The 21,485-nt window shown below is 44.8% G+C and overlaps 1 protein-coding gene across 3 annotated transcripts in view; it reads right to left on the minus strand.

Moving 5' to 3' along the window:
- The window catches only part of Tbxas1 (thromboxane A synthase 1), a 168,723-nt gene that overhangs the window by 77,274 nt on the left and 69,964 nt on the right, over nt 1–21,485 (minus strand). For all 3 annotated transcript variants that reach the window (XM_029478679.1, XM_021165134.2, XM_085840687.1), the window contains one exon: nt 7,140–7,256. In XM_029478679.1, the coding sequence (XP_029334539.1) occupies nt 7,140–7,256 (117 nt within the window). The remainder of the gene's footprint in view (nt 1–7,139; nt 7,257–21,485) is intronic.

Genomic DNA, 21,485 nt, shown 5'->3' on the forward strand with positions numbered 1-21,485 from the left:
AACGTTCTCTTCTTAAGTTGCTGTCATGTGGTGGTTTGGCACAGCAATGCAAAACATAGTTAACACGTAAGAATTTGCTTGAGATTGTGGGAAAAAGGTAACCATCTTCTAAATTTGGGTCAGTAGAGGGTCATACTTTTTTTTTTTTTTTTTAAAGAAAAAGCATTTTCATCTCTTTGACACATCAACTTTAGAATCCCATGATGATGGAACCTGGTAATTTTTGTGTTCAAATAATTTCATGAAAGTAGAACTAAGGATGTCAAACAATCTAATTCCTGTTGCTTTCTCACCCAAATCAGGTGCCACAGTTCCTCTGCCCCTCAGTATATCTACTCTTAGGTTATAACCCCACTCTCCTCAAGTGATAGCATGAACTCAAGGAGGGAAAGCCAAAACAACTCAGCATTTAAAAGCCTTTGGATGTCTGGAAGTTTGGAGAACAATGTCTCACTGAGTGTTGGGGGAAAAGTATTTCCCGTTCAGAGAATGGGAAAGGAAGGCTCTCTTGAGTTACATGGTGTTGTTAAAGTTATATGAGCCCTACATGTTGATGGTGTATAGCTAAGCCAGTTGTTTATTGGTGTGTGAAGAAAGACTAAGAAAATAATCAGAGGAGAGACTTGTACCAGATCCCAAACCCACACCCCGGGAACCCACCCATACCCTTTGGCTGGGACTGTAGAGGAGACTCCAGAGGTATGCTTGCAGTTCTCATCTGCTCCAGAAGGATTTGCCCCATGTATCTGGGGACATCTGACCCCTTGAAGGTTAAACAGCAAAATGGAGTGCTCTCTCCCTCCAGAGAGTTCTGAGCAAGTCACTCCTCCACTTCTGAGCATTTAACAGTTGGCTGCCTCTGACACAGGGCAGCGGCCTCTGCGAGCCTCAACCCACTTCTGCAATCCTTTCCCCCTGCTTCCTCTCTTGCACACTCTGTTTCAGCCCGAGTGAGCTCCCCATACTGCAAGCAAGCCCTGTATTGCTCTGTCTAGGTGCCTGTGTACCTACCTTATAACCTTCCCCTGCCCAAACCTAACATCTGTGTTCTTCAAAACAAGACAGGAGCTCTGTCACCGCCTTCCCTTCCTTGGTCATTATGCAGTAATTTATGTATCGTGTTGCACTACTACACTATAACATTCATAAAGGCAGAAATCAACACATGTAAGAAATTGACATTTCTTCTGTTTGGTGCCATAGTTTGAATCTGGACTATTCCACAAAGGTTCTTGTCTTAAAGGTTTGGTCCTGCTCTTGGGCCTGGTGGGAGCTCTGCCAGTTATTGGGAGTGTGCCTTTGAAGGGGGTCCCATGGCTTCTGCAGCTTCCCTGTCTTCTTTCACTTCCTGGCTTCCAGCAGAGAGCTTGTGCCCTGACTGTGCTCCCTCCATGATGCACTGCTGCCCCCTTTACTCAGAAGAGATTTGAAGGCAATATGTCCATCAGTCAAGACTGGGATGCTCAGAACACTGAGCTAAAATATCTTTTGGGGGGAGGTATGGTGATTATCAATGGTATTTACTGTAATAACTCAGCTCTGACTATCACAGTTGGCCTGAGGGCAGCCATGTTTAGGAGTTAAAGTTAAAGGGGGGATTGTCTGAATATGTGAGCTACTGAAGGGGCCTTTTAAAAGGAATACCTTGCAATGTGCTCTAGCTGTTGACTAACAAATGAAAAATTAATTCTAGCTAATGAAACTTATCACTTCCTTCAGCCACTATGCCATCGCTGAAAGCCACCTAGAGATATTAAAAACATCCGTGAGTCATTTTTATGCAAAATTCCCTGCTGATACACATCAGCTCCAGCCACCTAGATGAATAATCAAGTGTCATTTCCAGTAAGTCAGAGACTCCTGTCAAGAGTTGTGGCCAATTAGAACTTACTCCAGTGAGGAGGTGGCGGCTGAGGTTGCCAAGCAACAGCCAAGCTGCAAAGCACATTTTGATGCTCTTCTCCATTTAACCAGCGGCAAGTTGGGAGTGACATTATGATTCCAGCAAAAGAAAGAAATTATAACCCAGGATGGGGTATCGATGATGAGGAGTGTGCTTTCTTTTAAATGCAAATGGAAAATGAACACTTAAAAGTAGAATTTAAACAGTCCATCATTATTCTGATTTTAATTAGAAGATTAGGTGTCAGTGGGATACAACTGTGTCTCAGGATAATGGTCTCGTGCTGCTAGATAAATACTCAGATACCCTGGAAAATGGGTAACTGGTCAGGCAGGGACAATGTATTTTTAGACTCTGAAGTATTTATTACCACAGCTACCCTGGTTATTAATGACTTTTATTTTTATTGTTTGGAAGGATTAAGAAATAAAAGCAAATATTAAAAATAAACCGCCGGCAGCCAATGCTGCCAAGGGAAAGCTGCTTGCTCAAGCGCTATTGGAAAACTCACTTCTGCCATAGAAGCCCCTGTACTGACTGCCTGAAGAGTTTGTGCTGGGAATGTAAAGGCCAGACAAAGCCCAAAGCCACAACGATGACCGTAATTTCGCGCAGGCTCTTGCACTGAAACAGTCCAAGCCATGCGTTCACTCATAAGCTGGCTGTATCAACTTGAATTTTAAAAGATTGTAGCCATTTTTGAGTCATATGTCTTCTCCCAGGCAGCAGAGGCCCGTGGGGTGTAATAAGCACATATGCCTCTGCCTATAAGACTCATACATTATTGACTCTGCCTTCTCGACAGGAAACATCTGGATGAAAGTGAAAAATTAGACAGAGAGCTGCAGCCCCCGGTGCTGCGCAAGATGCCAGCCTTCCTTGCCGGCTCCACGTTGTGGAGACAGGCCCCTGTGTGCGGCTGTGTGAGTGAGTGGCTTATTCACTCTTGGGTGACAACCATATCCTCAGGGTCTCGCTGGTCACTTGTATCTGCTCAGTCCTTGTTTATCTGGGTAAATGAGCACATGCCCACCGTTGGCAGGGGATCCTGAGGACAGAACACATAAGCTGCCTAACAGGGGTTGACTGGTAAGCGTCACTAAGGAGCTATGTGTAGAGGTTTGGTCTTTAGAATTGTGCTGTTAAGAAGTGCTGTGGACCTTCCATAACTAAGTTATTGGGGGCATGTATGACTTTGAAGGGGATCGTGGGATTCTGGCCTGTCTTTGTCTCTGCTCTGATTCTAGATGTGACCATTTGTTCCGACAGGCACTCTGTAATGGCAGGCCACCATCTGCTGTTCTCACCGGAGGCCAAGCCAGCAGAGATGATTGATTTTAGACTTTGACTTTGCTAAATTGCAAGTTAACTGGACCTTTGATCTTGATAGGTTACCTGTCCCAGGTATTTTATTGTAGTGATGCAAAGTTGGCTTGTATGATGGATGTGGGGTTGTTGTCCTTGAAGCTCTAGAAAATGAGCTAGACAGTGGGAACTGCAAAGACCTACTATCCAACAATGCCATTTTACTCAATAACAAACTATGGCATTAACTCCCCAGGTGTTTACCTCTGAAAAACTATGTGTCCAGAATAAGCAAAGCTGATAATCAAATGTCTTTCTAACAGGTTGAAGTGTGTGATGAATCTAATAGTTTGTAATATTTTATCCAGTTATTCAACCATGGAGGCCTTTCAATCCTCCATGATTTCCAATCCCTCTCCTTGCTAGTTATACCACTCAGATTTCTGCCACTACAACAAAACATCAAAGACAACCAATTTATACAAAGGCTATGTTTCTCTTGGCTCACATTTTTGGGCAGTAAGGTCTGTGATCATACAGGCCTGTGGTAAGACAGCATGTCATGGCTGGGGTTCTTGTCAAAGCAAAACCTCTGACTTCATGGCCAGGAAGCAAGGGAAGGAATCTGAGATGTCTGGTATGCCACATTCATACTCCAGTCAACTCCCAGAGAGTCACACTGGGGACCCAGCCTTTACCACACAGGCCCTTGGGAGGCATTCAGGATCCCAGTCCTAGCAGAAGCCACCAGTTGGTTGTCAGCTTCCTCTTCCTTGCGCTCTCCCCATGTGTGTACCTGAGAGCCACCTGCCACTCTCCTGCTGACTTATGCAGTCTTACAAGAGTCTGTGAAAGTTATCCCTTCAGGTTGAAAGAGTTCAGCGGAAAACACAGATGCACAGTTTCCACTGTGTCTCCCCTTTCTGATGAGTTATGACATTTAAAAATAAAATAAGCACTAACCTGACCCAGGGCGTCCCGTTATTTATGTGTTTCCCTTGGAGAAGTGTGGATTTAATTTCAATTTCGTTTCCTGAAATTAAGTCCATTTACTTCCTGATTCACAATAAAACTGCACACAATTCCAGTCTTACTCACAGTCTTTGGTGAGGTATCTACTGAAAGACTGTCAAGGCTTAACTAAATCTCCCAGCTGCCCTTTTAAAAGGACAAACACTTTTGGGGAATGGGTGGAAAATCTGCCAGGTTAACCAGGCAAAATTCTCTTCTATGAAAATAAAATCAGTTGTATTCTTAGCAGTCTTCAGTAACCTGCTCTGTAAGTCCCAATCACTAGTCTATCAGCAGACTATGAGTCTGCTGGTCTCTTCTACCTGAAGTAGAGAGGCATCAATCACATTCTCTCTAGCTCTGACTGCATTTTATCCCCAGGAAGACTAAAGCCAAAAAGCAATTTAGTTTTAAGTGAAAATGTGACCTCACTCGACTCCCAGCTTTTACTGACAAACAAATAAAAGCCACACAAACGTACATGAGCACACTCATGCATGTGTGTGTACATACATAACGTTGATCCTAAAGTAATTCTAAGCACTGTGGACTGAGGCAGCCTTACATTAAATAAATGAAGTGGATGGGTGTTCAAAGTCTTAAGAAAGCCTTTGGAAGCCAACAGGGTGTGTGTGTTAGGGAAGGAGGCGGGTGGCACATGGGTGTAGGTAAGGAAGACCGTAGCTGCCAAGGAGCCAAAGGATTTGCTTTATTTAGAATAACCCCTGGCCTGGGGTTGGGGTTGGGGAGGTGATAAACTCTCAAGTTTGGTGGCAAAAGTTCAAAAGCCACGTTTTCAGGAAGGACTAGCAATGCCGAGGCTGCACAGTGATCTCTGTGCAGCTGTGTGCCTGGGCTCCGCATCCCTGCACTGACTCCTTCCCCTTGGTCTCTTTATGACCTGCGTTTTCTACATTCATGTGTACGGCTTGTGAGTTTGCAAGGAGAAAGACAGCAGTGTGCTCCGTCCTCTTAACCTTCTCAGTTCTGTGTGTGTGTATGTGTCTGTGTGTCTGTGTGTGTGTGTGTGTGTCTGTGGGTGTGTGTATGTGTCTGTGGGTGTGTGTATGTGTCTGTGTGTGTGTATGTGTCTGTGGGTGTGTGTATGTGTCTGTGGGTGTGTGTATGTGTCTGTGGGTGTGTGTATGTGTCTGTGGGTGTGTGTATGTGTCTGTGTGTGTGTATGTGTCTGTGGGTGTGTGTATGTGTCTGTGGGTGTGTGTATGTGTCTGTGGGTGTGTGTATGTGTCTGTGGGTGTGTGTGTGCATGCAAGTGCGGCTGCCCAAGGAGACCAGAAGCATCCAGTTCCTTGGAGGTGGAGTTATAGGAGGTTGTGGGCCACCTGACGTGCATGCTGAGAACCAAACTTGGGTCCTCTGTGAGAACAATGTGCACTCTTAACGATGAGCCAACTCTCACAGTCCCTTAATATTTTTTTCTTGATAAAATGATTTCTTTTTTTATTGCTTTTTTTTTTGTCAACTAAGAAAGTTTCTTATTAGTTCTTTGGTTTTTCATCCACCCATTGAGTCATCATTACTGAGTGCCTGTTAGACGCCCTGTGTAGGCAGCTAAAAGTTAAAAAGGGAACATAACATGAAAAATAAATTAAAAAAAAAATAAAAAAATACCCCTTTGTCCCCATGCAGCAGGATGGGACACACAACAAACAAAGTAAATATGTAAACTGAACGGACCCTTAGAGTCACCGAGAGAAGTGAGAAAGAAATGGCAGGGCCCGGAAAAGCAGCAGACTTGAGGTACAGTGACAGAGGACCAAGCAAACACACACAGGGCCCATCCTGGCTGTAGTAGAATCATGGAGCGGCTCATGAAGCCCACAGGTTCTCGGCCACCTTAGATAGTTTGAGTCCATGGGACTTGGAGTAGCAAGAAGAATCATGAATCATGTTTTGTTGGTTGGTTGGTTTGTTTTGTTTTTGTTTTTGTTTTTGTTTTTGTTTTGAGACAAGGCCTCATTGAGACAAAACTTACGCTGACTTCAAATTTGTAATTCTCCTGCCTCTACCTCATGAGTGCTGGGATGAAAAGCCAACAAATTGTGATCTGGCTCTGGTTCCATAATGAGAACCAGGAGGTGTCAGGTTCAAGGAAGCATCTAGAAGCCATCAGGGTCACATCTGCTGTGGAAGGAGGTGTGAGAACACACTTGGGTGGCCTGCCCTGTCCACTATTTCCTTCTTCCACAAGTGGTTGGAGAAATGGGAGGCAATGCAAACCCCCAGCTCTTAAGTGCACAGTTGATAGGGAAGGGAGGGCCACGGGGCTGAGGAGGGAGAATGCCCAGAGTCTTCAAGAATTCATGACATCTCAGGGAGCTGGATGGTCGCTCTAAATTTGTCTTAAGGACGATGTTAGTCTGGCTGCCCACCTAGAGTTCTGCTTGGAGAACATTTCTTTGCCCTCTGCCCCCCATCACTCAGGACTCAGTCCTGTAAAGTGCTTCACCATTCAGTAAACATCCTCCCCGACTGGTAGTTTGAAGTTCACAATCTCAGACCTGGTCAGGGCCTCCCGGGAGGGAATTTGCATCTGCACAGGCTCCCCAGCCGGTCCATTATCCGAGATGACAGCATGAGAAACACCCGAGATAGCATGAGAAACATCTGAGACAGCATGAGAGACACTCTTCTTCTTTCTCTCCTAAGTGCCTCGAGCAGTGTCTCGGGACAGCCAGGTATGCAGTGCGAACCATTGATTTATGCTACCTGCGTGTGTGAGACGCCAGAGACATGGAAGATGCTTTGCTTTCTGGGTAATGATGAGGCCCAGGGCCCCCGCAGGTGAGACACTTTGATGTGCCACCTGGGCAAGCCTCAAACCTGGTCTAGCTCTTTGCCATGCTTTGAGGGAGAGGCTGGATCCTAAGGAACAGACTCCGTGTTTCCTGTCTCTTACCTCATCCAACTTTTCAGGACTGAATGAAGACATCAGGGCACCCCTGACTTCCTCCCATCTTCTGTCACGTAACATCAGGACACTGTCTGCTACCATCTTGGGTTCCAGACCTGAGGCCTGATGGAAAGCAACAAGCAGATTGTTAGCCAATGCCTCCTTCTCGGCTCTCCTAGTTAGCTTTAACTGTCAATCAAACCATCTGAGAAGGGAGTCTCAATTGAGGGACTGAACAGATCAGACTGGGCTGTCGGCAAGTTTGTGGAGGTTATCTTGTTTGTTTGTTAGTTGATGGAGGAGGGCCCAGCCCACTGTGGGTAGCACTATTCCCTGGGCCAGTGGTCCTGGGCTGTATAAGAAGCTGGCTAGCTAAGCATGAGCCTATGAGGGAGCCAGCAATCAACATTCTCCCATGGTTTCGGCTTCAAGATCTTGCTTGAGTTCTGGCCCTGACTTCCTTCAGTTATGTATTGTGATCTGTCTGGAAGGACAAGCAAAATAAACTCTTCCCCCCAAAGCTGCTTCAGTCAGGGTGCTTTATGACAGCAGCAGATGACAATTGAAGGACATAGAAAACACTCCTGTTAAAGTCCACCAATGACCCAAACCTAGGTTTCTCTTGCAAGGACAGAGGAAAGAATTATAGCATCCATGGACGAGGATCTAAGACCCACAGCTGAGGCCACCAGGGGCAGATAGACAGATCTGTTAGCCTTGTCACAGTGCAAACATCATCAAAACAACTCAGTAGCCTCCGTGCACCCTGAGGCCCCTGTGAGGCCCTCCGAGCAACCTCAGGATTGCTGTTTTAAAGGGCTTGTCCACTCTGCTGGTTCTAGTATTCATTGGGTTTTCCTTTTGACTTTAATTTTGAAATTTTCATATGTGAGTATTGTATTGACATCACCCCCCCTCCTTCTCCTCCCGTACCCACCCCTGCTGACTCCTTCTCAAATTCATGATCTCTTATTCTTTAATTATAGATACATACACATATAAATTTATAAGTACAATCTGCTGAGTTCCTTTAATACTACTCATATGAGTTTAGAGCTGGCCTTTGGGACTGGATAACCTACTGGGGGCTTGTCCTTGGAGAAGACCAATTCTCCCTCTCTCAGCAGCCAGTAATTTTCTGTTGTTCTTCATCTACGGCTGCAATATTGCAAGACCTCTCTATATATGTTGGTCTGTCAACTAGTATTATCATCTATTAGGCCTTGTCACCTTTTTTCTTTTATTGAAAATATATATTTCTTCATACGATATATTTTGATTATAGTTTTTGCTCCCCCCCCACACTTCTCCCAAGGTCTTGCCGTTTATTTTTCAAGCCTTGTTTAGGCAACAGCATTATTGAGAGCTCCTGTGTGCAGCTTCTGTGTCATGTAGAAGACATGGTAGCTTGTTCTGGTCCTCTGTTCAAGTCTTTCTGTTTCCTCTTAGATGTTCTCTGAGCCCAAGGTGTGGCAGTTTGTGTTGAGATGTGTTGAATGGGGATAGGTACCCCATGGCCACTTGTTCTTTGCATTTTGACTAATTGTAGCTTTCAGTAATGGTCTCTGTTGGCTGCAAAAAGAAGCCTCTTAAATGAAGAATGAGATCTACGGTTATCAAACAAATGGTGAGACCTGCATTCACATAAATGCCAGTCACGTGTCCAGAGGGAGGCCTGTGAGTGTGTATACAAGGCAGGGTAGATGGGAGTCCGGGAACTCAGCAGGTACAGAGGATGCACAGCCCTGTGTCTGGAGAAGGCCTGTGAGTGTCATTGTGTTCTTCTTAATCAACATAGATTTGTTAAATGTCTAATATAAGCATTATGGCCTGAATTGTATCTCCTAAAATGTTACGTATTGAAATCCTAACTTCTAGAACCCCATATTCAACCATAGAGATTTTAAAAAGGTAATGAAATTAAAGAAAGCCTTTATAGTGAGCCTGAATCCAGTGTGTTTGGAATCTATACAGAACCAACAAGTTCTTTTAAGATTAGGACACAGACAGAGGACCGTGGGGGATGTAGAAGACAGACATTTAAGCCAGAGACATAGGTCCCAGATGTCAACCCTGACTTCACTCATACTTCCAGCCTTTCCAGAACTGAGACAAAAGGCATTTCTTTCTGTGAGTCCCCCAATGTAAGATGCTCTACTATGGCCTCCTCAGGAAGCTCAGATAATGTTCACAAGCCGGTTATAGGGAATATTGAATAGGAAAGTCTTTGCTTTGGCCCTTGCATTGGTTTGCTTTCTATTGATGTGACAAAGACCATGACCCAAAGCAGCTTGGAGAGGAAAGGGTTTATTTTGCCTGTTTACAGGCCATAGTCCATTATTGAGGGGAATCAGGGCAGGAACCTAGACAGAGGAACATTGCTTACTGATTGGCTCCTAATGGTTGACTCTGCTTGCTTTCTTATACAACTCAAGGTGACCTGCCTAGCTGGGCCTCCCACATCAGTCCCTAATACTAATTTTTAAAAAAATGCTCCAAAGACTTGCTTACAGACAAATCTGGTGGGGGCATTTTCTTAGTTGAGGTTCCTTCTTCCCAGATGATCCTAGCTTGTGTCAAACTGACAAAAGACTTAACCAGCATAGCCTTCGAGGCTGACAACTGAGTGAAGCAGCAGAGAGTAATGGATTGCAGATGATGAGGAAGAGAGTCTGCTCTCGGGGAAGGTTGGGTGTGGGGGCATGGTATCGGGTGACGTGGTCAGGAGCCATGTAGAGACTGAACCAAGAAATATATAAAGGAGTCCCTAGCCACCCTCTCCTTCCCCTCTGTCCCCCAGAACATGCTTTTCCATCCTCAAAGCAGCTATCCCAGTGATGGTTGCAGATGGTGCCTGCCCTCACTGTTGGCCATGTGGGCCCGGCCCTGCGGATGCAGGGGGATTACAGGAGCAGCACTCTGTGAAACCTTGTGTGCCATGGGGCTCCACCATTTCCTTTCACAGCTTTAATTATAGCTGAAGCACGACACCAGCCATCATAACTCAAACGCCTTGTAAAAACTCCTATTTAGAGGAAAATTATAATTTTCTGATAAAATATGAACACTCAAAATAAGCCATAAAACATAACTGCAAAGCATCTAGAGGATTTAATTATATATTAGAACCAAGTTGCTGGGATATTTTTCTGCAAAGGAATACCTCTCTATATTTAGAATGAAATTCTTTAGGAGTGCCGTGGCCACTGAATTATGGTTTTATGGAATTTTTGGAACATAATCTGTTTATTTAGGTTCCAGAGTCAAAGGAGGGAATCATACATTATGGATATTTATAGAGTGGCAAAGCCCCGGCCTGTGCCACACTGCTAAGCCTTTTTGCTTGGAAAAAAAAAAGTGAGACACAGGTTTATACAGTTCTGCTAAGACAGACTTAATTGTCGAATCAGGATCAAGACAGATTTGATCCACCCTTAAGATGTAAGCAGTGTGGGGCTGAGGAGCTAGCTCAATCAGCAGAATGCTTGCTGCATGTCGAGGCCTTGGGTTCAACCCACAGAACCCATGCTAAAAAAAGGTTGGATGTGGTATAAGCTCTTGTAATCAGCGCTGGGGATGCAGAGACAGGCAGATCAGCTGAGCCTACTTGGCAAGCAAGCTCTAAGACAATAGGACTGTCTGTCTCTAAATAAAAAACAAAGACCAAAAGGATGGTACCTGAGCGATGATACCTGAGGGAGACACAAAAGACCTAAGAATTGGGTCTCTGCTGTTTTTAATCTTATATTTAAATGACAAATATTCCACTCTCCATGCAATATGTTGTTAGACTCTCAACCCAGCCCCATAACCTCTCATGTCCTCTGTTTAGAAGCTGTATTTTGGTGCCATCCATGGTTTTGTTTTTGTGTTTGTTCTTCTTTTTTCCTTCCTTCCTTCCTTCCTTCCTTCCTTCCTTCCTTCCTTCCTTCCTTCCTTCCTTCCTTCCTTCCTTCCTTCCTCCCTCCCTCCCTCCCTCCCTCCCTTCCTCCCTTCCTCCCTCCCTCTCTCCCTCCCTTTCTCTCTCTTTCCTTTCTCTCTCTCTCTCTCTCTCTCTCTCTCTCTCTCTCTCTCTTTGATAGTCAAAGTCAGAGGTAACATTTCCAGGAGTGTTTCATGTCTAAACATGTATTAGAATAAAATGAACAGTCTTCCATCATTTCAAAAGATGGCAAGAAGGTTTTAAGGTCAAGTGTACTAGTTACTGTTCTTGTGGCACTGACAAAATACCCTACAAGAAGCAGCTTAGGGAGGAGAGGTTTATTTGGGCTTATGCTTTGAAGGGATATAGTTCTTCAGCGGTGGCAGAGGCCTGCAGCAGGCTCTGTGGTCACTGGGAGTGGGGAGTGTGTTCCAGCTGCTTGCCAACATTTCAGTAGATCAGAAAGCAGAGAGGGCAGAAAGTAGGCATGCCCCTCAGAGATCCACTTCTTCCAGTGAAGCCTAAAGGCTTCCTCCCCACCTCCCAAAATAGACCACTGGCTGGAGGCTGAGTGTTCAGACACAGGAGCCTCTGGAACAGGCTCATGTTCAAACCTTTAGCCAAGGTACGCCCAAGTTCTTTCAGGCTACGTGTGTATAGCATACAGAGCCCATAGAATATTACTGTAGGGAATGGCAACCAGCACATAGAAAAAAGAGGCAGCTGTGATGTCTCATGTCTGTTACCCCAGAACACGGGAGACTGAAGCATGTGGAGTGTGAGTGTGAAGCTGGGCTGAGCTACACAGTGGGACCCTGTCAGAACCAAGATCAGAACAAACACCCCAAACAAAGAAAATACAGAAACAAAGAAAAGACAGAGAGGAAGGGAGGGAGGGACGAAGAGAGAGAGGAGGGAGGGAGGGAGGGAGGATAAAGAGAAACAAGAAATAGAGCAAAAAGTCTTGAGTATTTCATAAATGATTTAGAGTTTGTTGTCAAACTCATTTGCCGTAAGTGTATGCATGTGTGTCTTTGTGTGTCTATGCATGTGTGGCAACATCAAAAATCTATTTTTTTTTTAGATTGTTGCACATGGCTAGTTTCTTACTATTAGTCAATACAAAATTTGAAAAGCCTTTTTGTTTGTTTGTTGTTTTTGTTTGTTTGTTTGTTTGTTTTTGAGACAGGGTTTCTCTGTGTAGCCCTGGCTGTCCTGGAACTCACTCTAGACCAGGCTGGCCTTGAACTCAGATATCTGCTTGCCTCTGCCTCCCAAATACTGGGATTAAAGGCGTGCACCACCACTGCCTGGCTTGGAAAGCCTATTTTAATCCAAACCACTGACCTTTTGGGTCATCTCTCTCCACTTAAAGCTTATCAATCACAAGTCTGAAATCTCTTTGATCAACCAAGGCCAGCCCACTCCATCCTTAGGGCCACCACCCTGGCTGAGGTCACCATTATCTCTGCCCTAACTGATTGCCCTGTGGACAGCCTTATCACAGCCATCCATTTTCCACACTGCAGGATCTTCCTAAAGCTTTAAAGTTGATCTCTGTGGCTGGAGGGTAAGCTGAAGGCTCCAATGGAGTGGAGGTGTGTGTGTGTGTGTGTGTGTGTGTGTGTGTGTGTGTGTGGTGGGTGATCAAGGTGTTCTGAGCTGCAATTAGGGGGAAGCAAGACACTCTGGTGTGCTGCTGTATGCCAGCCTTAGATGACAACGATGGGGTGTGTGGCAAAACACTAAAAGAAAGGATATTGTGTAATTCTACCATGACAGAGATAAATAATAGTGAAGTAACCTTGGACATTACACAGTGTAAGGGTGCCTCATTTATGCAAAATCATTACATTTAAAACTGTATTATGATGATGTGAGCATGGCAATTTCAGAGTCAGTTCTCTCTGTCCACCGTTATGTGGGGTCCGGGGATTGAACTCAGGCTGTCAGGCTTGCACAGAGAGCACTTTTACTCTCCAGCACCATCCCACCAGCCCTTATCAAGCTTGTTAGCGTTAGTTTAAAGAAAAAGACAACAAAAGCAGAAACCTAACCTCAGCTAACAACTCCTTCCTGTGAGACTTCTCCCTTGTTTGTAAGCCAAGGAATGTTCTCACTAGCCCCTTACTCCTCCCAGACACAGCACAGGGACAGAGGTGTGTGTGTGTGTGTTCATATGTGTGTAAATGAACATGTGTGCCTTTGCATGCAAAGGCCAGAGGTCAACCTTGGGTATCATTTCTTGGGGATCATCCACCGCTTTTCTTATTGTCCTGCAAGCAAATCAGACAGACTGACAGGCTAGCCCTGGGACAGCCTGTCTCTGACTCCACTGCGCTGGGATTATCATCCCATGCAGCTACATGCAGCTTTTTTTTTTTTTTCATGGATTCCAGACATCAAGCTCTATTGGAATAGCATGGGCTTTCCTGGCTGGACTTGGGAGGATAATGCAGTGGTCTGGCTCTGGGTAAGCTTTAGGAGTGATCTGCCTGGGTTGGGCCTAAGTTGCCTGATCTATAAACCATCAATAACAGTGTTATTTATACTTTAACAGGGTTATGAGTTTTCTCACTTAACAAATAATTACTGGGTACCTGGTATAAGCAAGGCCCTGACTTGGGTGCTTGAGATACACTTATGAACAAAACAAAGTTCTCTGTCTGTACCAATTCTAAAGGAAGAAGGCAGACAGAAGCATAAGGAATGACTTGCCCACAGTGGGCAGGCAAGGTCTATGTTAAATGTATCATTCAATGCTTGGCCCTTAGGGTATGTGATATTTGGGCAACAGGGTTGGGGGAGTCAACCTTCAGGCATGAAAATCATTTCAGCAAAGATACTAAGATGTGTCCTATGGACTTCAGGGAACAAGTAAGGCTGGACAATGGGTGATGGGTGGATGGTGGAGAGGTCATGTGACTTGCGTGTGAAGGACCATAGAGCCTCCAAGGACTTCTACTCTGAATGACATGGGAAGCACGGTAGATTTTGTTTTTGAGATAGGATCTGTTTTAAACAGTTCCACATTGGCCTGGAATTTGCTATTCTTTATTGTGACAATTCTGGAATTCTGATTTCTTTTAAAAAAAAACATAAATATTATAAGAATATGTTTTTGCTTTAATCCCAGGTGTGGGGATCTAGGGCTGCTTTGGACTGTCTGCAGCAGCTGACTATGATTTACCTCATGCTCTAGCAGAGGTGTGATTTTGCCAGCTACAGACAGTTTCTGTGGTGGTGTGACATTTGCAATTCTGGGAACTTTTCAGAGGGTACATAAGTGCTCAGGCCCTGAGAGGTAGGGCTGTTGGTTGTTCAGGGGGGTTGGTTGCAGTTTGTTTGTAACTGTGCTCAAAAAGTAAAGAAATTAGATTTAGGGATCTTTCTCTCTCCTCTATCCTTCTTTCTCACCTATCTCCTGATAGGAGGTGAAACTGGTAGGGATAAAGGGTGGGAAAATAAGAACACAAAGTAGCAAAGACCATCCACAGTCCTCCTGCCTCTGTACTGGGACTCTCAGTATGTCTCATCATGCCTGCTCACAGTAGTGGTTTGAATAGAGGTCCATCTGGAGCCTACTTAGTTTTTTGAGATTACTCGGCATCAGTGCTTAGAATAGACTGTGGGGAGCCAGGACACAGACAGGAAGAAAATTTTGGAAAACCACAAAGATAAGGAGAGGAGTGGTTTGTGTTAGTGTGGCCAGACACCAAGGGAAGCAGATTTTGTGTGTTTTGGGAGATAGAGCCAATAGGATTTCCTGATGGATTGGGATGGGATGGGAGAATGTGATTCTTGATTGTCAGCTTCACTGAATCTGAATCACACAGGGGATGCACCTAGAAGTGCCTTTCAGGGTGTTTCCAGAGAGGAAGGGAGACCTACCCTTAATGGAAGCAGTGACATCCCGTGGACTAGGATCCCAGACACACATTCACACATTCTCCTCTCTCTCTCTCTCTCTCTCTCTCTCTCTCTCTCTCTCTCTCTCTCTCTCTCTGTCTCTCTCTGTCTCTGTCTCTGTCTCTCTCTGTCTCTGTCTCTGTCTCTGTCTCTCTCTGTATGTTTGTGTATTTATATCTGCTTGCTTTCTGTGCTTTCTGATTACCGGTTGCCTCATGCTTCCCACATGTGCTTTCTCACCATGGTAGACTCTTTCTTCAACTTCTGAAGCAAAACTAGCACTTGCTCCCTAAGTTCCTTCTTGTCATGGCTTTGGTCTACAAGACAGTAACTAATATGGAGACCAGAATCAAGGATAACACCAAGAGTTTCCAACTGAGCCACTGGGAGGGTTGTATTGATACATTTAAAATACTTAGAACATCCTGGGTATGCAGTACTTTTTGTTTGTTTGTTTGTTTGGTTGGTTGGTTTTTTGTTTTTCAAGACAGGGTTTCCCTGTGTAGCCCTGGCTGTCACTCGCAGGCTGGGTTCAAACTCAGAAATCTGCCTGCCTCTGCCTCCCAAGTGCTGAGATTAAAGGTGTGCGCCCCCACTGCCAGGCTGGCATGCAGTACTTGAGACAACTTCATGTCATTCAGCCAATACCATGACCACTTCATCTTCTCTTAAGTGTCTGAGTCTTCTCACCAGCTCATCTCTTTACCTGGAACTCTTGGTCCTCTCCCTGCCCCCTGCTCCCTGGCCCCTGCCCCCTGTCCTTTTCTTGTTTGTCTGCTAAAACACAGCTGCAAACTCCTTCTGAGGGAAACTCCATTGCCTGGACCTTGTTCCCATACCTTCACACAAATACTACATCTCATCTCCACATTTTATATGTATAATCTAGAATAATTGTTAAAGGAGTTTTTAAGGAAGGGCTTTTAGGAGTCAGCCCAAGTTCAGGAACAGCAAATGGTGCCAAAGTAACTTTATCCTCTCTTCCTTCCTAGAGACAGATCTGTAGATGTGGCAAACAGCGCATTTATGATTTACTTCCAAGACATTCTTATGGAGAAGAAAGAGAAATGAAGGGTGGGTCAATAATTCTTTGGGGTGTTTTTATGGCTGATAGAACAAAAACAGATAAACTCTACCAATCTGTAGTCAAACGGAAAACCATAGGCTTCTACACTGAGGCGAATCCAACTGCATATGTTATTTGTTATTGGCATAATAAACTACTGATTTACAGTAATCAAAGCTGAGAATAATGCTCTGAGGAGCACAATTGGACATTAAGCCGACCATCGCCCGAGCCAACAAACGCTGATTCCAAATCTGTCAGAAACTTGTAAGAAAGAAAAACTTTCTCATGAACACCGAGGTAAAATCCTAGCTATTTATCAAGATCCAAGGGGCTTAGTCCAAGAGTGCAGGCCTCGAAAAGCAATCAAATATGACTTGTTAGCACAATAAAGGAGAAGAATGCATGCAATCTCAACAGGTAAGAAATACTTAATAGATTTCAATAGCCATCATGAGACAAAACCTTAGTGGACTATGACTAAAGTGATATGAAATACGTAAAGCTTTGAATAGAAGAAACAATGCTGTATTTATTATAGATAGAGAAATTGCAGAAAGTTCACGGAGTGTCTGCCAACATACTTTCCGAATTAATACTGAGTGTAAAACTGTTGGGTACAAACTAAAGCAACAACAACAACAGCAGCAGCAGCAGCAGCAGCAAACTGTCATTTTTTAAAAATGCACCAGTCTGGTCTCAAAGTCTTAGAGATCTGTCTGCTTCTACCTCTCACGTGCTGGGATGAAAGGCATGTGCCACGAAGCCCAGCTTTAAATTGTTGCATTGTTAAGGAACAATTGTTAACAAATGATGTGCAAAACCTCTAAACTAAAAATACAGAGTGTTGCTAAGAGGAAGCGGACTTACACGATACACTCACAGATCTGGAAATTCTAAGTCAATTCTTCAGAAGAGGACAAGTTGACTCAGAACTATACACAAAGGACCAAAGCACCTGAAGGTCAGGAGAAATGGTGCTTCCATCTATTTATTGTAATGATAGGATACTTATCTGTGGTCTGTGGGTATACAAAGGTACTGGGGCAAACACATCAGTCAGTGGCACAAAACAGGATCCAGAAATACATGTGTGAGTGCGCTCACACACACACACACACACACACACACACACACACACACACACACACACACACACACACGATGTCTTGATTTATGACAAAGATATTTCCTGACTCGGGGATTGGATGGTCTTCCTCACAAGTGATCCTGGGGTATTTGGATTTCAAAAAGATCCGTCCCTTACTTCCCACCTGAAAGTCATCTGGAGATGGTGTGAAAGGCAAAGCAAATGAAACGTACAGAATAGTTTCAAAAGCTTGGAGGCGGGCAAGATTTCTTCAACAGAATAACAAAAGTAATGCCGTTAGAGAGTTTGGCAATCTGGACTTTACTAGCAAATGGTTACACTAAGAAAATGACCAAGTGGGCGGGGATGGGGGGATGGGGGCAAGTAGCTGAGCTGGCAAAGTGCTTGCTGCACAGATGTGAGGACCTGAGTTCAAAGCCTAGGACTGGTGTGATGTCCATATGGCTGAGCCTAGTGACGTGCACTTGTAATCTCAGCAGTGGAGAGTGGAGACAGGGGGCTTGCTGGCTAGGCAGCCTACACTAATCACTAGTGTGAGACCTTGTTTCAGGAAACAAGGAGGGTGGTTCTGGAGAAACAGCGCTAAGGCTGCTCTCTGGCTTCCACATAAACAGCTATGTGTGGACGTGGGCATGGATGCGCGTCCACAAACTAATCAAGAAACAAGAAAACTTCAGACAAGGAGAAGCTATCCCCACTGCATTTATCTGACAAAAGAGTCAGATCATATTAGGACGCCAATTAATTTGTAGGAGGGAAAAAAAAGTCAAACACTTTAAAAAAAAATGGACAAAGACCTCGCCAGAACAAAAGGGGATATTCAAATGTCAGGTGAGCCTATGAAACAGCGCGCAATATCATTGCTCATTAGAGAAATGCACGTTAAAATGGCAAAGGTGTGTCACTACCCAACCAGAAAGCAAGGAAACAGCAGCATGTGAAGGACAGGTAAAGTGGAGAGCTCTGCCTCAGATTGCCAAGGCAGCAGCAGACACAACCGCACCGAAAACTGATCCATGGTAAACAAGAAAGCCAAGGGCAGCCCTGCTCTGTGACTCAGCCGTTCTGGTCCCAGGACTGATTCCTAAGTGCATTTCCTCAATATGATCTTAACAGTTTGACTTAGAACATAGAAAACTTAGCAACTACCTACAAGCCTATCAACAGAGGGACAAATGATCTTGTATATATCAGAGAACTATATAGCAATAAACAAGATGGATGGCATTTATTTTAGTACCTGGTTAGAGATAAATCTTACAAACACATTGAGGGAAAAAAATAGCCAGGACAGAATGGCACATCCTGTAAGTTTTCATTTACATAAGAGGCAAGAATGGGATATCTAAGTCTGTGGTAATAGATGCCAAAAGAGTGATCATCTTGAAGGGCAAAGATGAGAACACTGGGAAGAAGCGTATAGGGACCCCGCCTGCCCAGCACAGAAGCATAAGGGGACTCCCCTGCCCAGCACATAATTGACAACCCATCCCCCTACCGCCCAGCATAAAATTGGCTCTGAATCTTTTGTTGACTGGCAATGTGCACATTGAGTTTTATAATCAAGATTTCTATATTAAAGTTATGCTAACTCAAAATCAATAAATAAACAGTGTGCCAGATATCTTTAATTTGTGTAGTCTGGAGTGAGATGAGGAAACCCCAAACGAGAATCAACATGTCTAAGTGGAAGGCTTCAAGTTGGGATCTAAAACATAGCTGTTCAGAGCTGGGATAACCTCCAGCAGTTCTCAGTGAAGAGGCCTTAACCAACAGTGAGCTTGTTGGGCTGTGCTGGGCCATCCCTGGCAGGAGCAGAAGCTTGGCCCACTTTCCTGACAGAGCTCCTGCTCAGACTCAGGAAGTGTCCACTGTCATGTGCGATAGAATTACACATCTGTCACTTCGGTGATGGTTTTCAAACATGGACCACAATTTAAGAGCTAAGTTAATTCCCTTGGCTAATTTAGTGGGTTTTTTTTTCTCCTTTTTATTCCGTTGTGCTATAGATTCGACCTAAGCACTCTACCACTGAACTACTATTGAATCAGATTTTCTATCTCCTGAACATGACTGAGGTTGCCATCTTTCAATGACTACATCAGTGTCACCTGCACTGTGTCCTGCTGGTCTCCCCGAACTTGGCTCACACTACTGCCTTGTCTCTCCCACCTATTTCCTTGGAGGCCAGGTAACTCCTCTTATCTAACATGGATTCCCAACAGGCTCTCTCAAAGTGTGGCCGCTGTTTGGAGCCTACAGGCCCTGTGTCTTCTCGGCCTAAAAGAGGCAGGAAGTGGGAGAGGAGTGTGGGCAAGCAGAGTGAGGGAGGTTAAGACTTCCAGGGATGCCATGTCACGTGGGAGGTCACTATTTGAGCACTGCCAACTGGTTTACTGTTAAGCCTGCCAAGTGGGTTGCAGAATGCCACCAATCTATAACGTACTGTGGTTGCCTCTGCCACCAACCCTTCTGATTCCCACATCATCTCACGGCCATGAAGAAGCTCTCCATGGTCCTGTCTGTTTTGCTCCTCGTTATGAGAAACCTTTGACATATTCACTTGTTAGATTCTAGTCAAGTAGGTTTGAGAGTTTTGTCACTTCAGTTATTCCAATGTCTCTCTGCTTGTGGTTATTTTACATATATGATCACTGTTATCTGTGTAAAGATTTGTGCCAACTATAGCTTATACTTTGGGGTAGAAAACCATACACTTAGACCTTCTATTAGCCCTGCACCTCACAGCAAGGGCCCTTCCCGAGTTGAGAGGGGCCCTGGGACTGGTCAAACCCTCTCTCCTGTGTGACTTTCTCAACAGCTCTTTGCAGGGCCCCTGAGTAAGATAGCACTAGAGATGGATAAGGGTGTCCCTGACACAGCGGCTGTTGTGCTTGGCTGGGACAACGTTTTCCTTAGGGACCTGAGAGAGGACTTGTCCCAGAATTTGAAGTTTTGAATGGCTGTGTGGGATGTGGTAAGATTCCAAGGTGATCTGTCTATGTCAAACAGCTAATCAACTATGTCTTTGCTAATCAGCCGGCCTAATGTCACCCATATAGATTCAGAGAAGTCAAAAGACAGACAGGTCACACAGCTAAAAATCAGTTTACAGTTTAAACCAAGGCTTTCACCTCACTGATAGGCAACTGTTAAGAAGAGGGGGGATGTGGGAAGAATGGGAATGGTAGAAAATAGAAACAAGGGTGGGAGAGAATGAGGGTCAGCTCTCGCCTGTACAATGACTTATCCGACGGTTAACATCAGCTGTCAACCTGACAGGGGCTAGGGTCATATAGGAGGCAAACCTCTGAGCATGGTTGGGAGGGAGTTTCTAGACTGGGTTGACTGAAGTGGAAGACCCACCCTAAATCCAGGAGGCACCATTCTATGAAACAAAGTCTTACACTGCATAAAAAGGAAAGTGAGTGAATTGCCATCAGATGCGATGTGGCTGGCTTCCTCAAGCTCTTTCATTCGTGCCCCCACCCCTCCCCCCACCCACCCAACTCCCACTTCTCTCCCCCTCTTCCCTCATGCACGCTTGCTTCTGGGGCTCATTTACAATTCATCCCCCAAACTCTAGACATTCGCCTCCTGTTTGACACATTGGTATCTATTTCCACCACCATAAAGCTCAGGGAAAGAAAGCATAATTACAGAAATAAGATTTTACTCATTATTTTTTTAAAAAAATAAACTTGATTTCCTGCTATGCCAAGAGTCTAGTAGCACTCAAGATACAAGACAGGTGAGATGGGTCAGCGGGAAGGGCACTGGTTGCCAGGTCTGATGTCCCAAGTCAATCCCTGAAACTCACATGTTGGAAGGAAAGCACTAACTCCTGCAAACTGTCCTCTGCCCTTCACATGTGCACCGTGGGAACCTCCTCCATGCCTCCTCCCACAGACAGATACATGTAAATAGGAAGAACGTTTGAAGACCAAAGATATAAAGTCATTTCAACAACATTTTGAAATTTACAAAGACGTGTTGTGAGGCAAAGAAAACCTTGAGCATCCAAATCGATGGCTCGGAGCCCTGGCCGTTCCTGCATCCTGGGGCCTCACAGACTCTCAGGCCCTAGAAAGATGATGTCCAAGTGTGAACCAACCCATCATGCTGTGAAAACCCGTGCAATGGCCGTCTCCAAGACCAGCTGTGTCTCTGCTAAAGCAATGAGTTGGGAAGCTCACAGGCCACAGGTAGGGCCACCCGGTATGATTTCACCCAGGATGCCCAGTGCGTTGTGCTTTGCCAAGTGTGTCACATAAAACAAAAGGCCTGCTGTAAAAAAAAGAGAGTGAGCCAAACAGACAAGGTTGCTCCTGCACATTTTGGGGT

The sequence above is a fragment of the Mus caroli genome, unplaced genomic scaffold, assembly GCF_978045245.1.
Source record: "Mus caroli unplaced genomic scaffold, Mus_caroli_1 scaffold_7, whole genome shotgun sequence".
Lineage (NCBI taxonomy): Eukaryota > Metazoa > Chordata > Mammalia > Rodentia > Muridae > Mus > Mus caroli.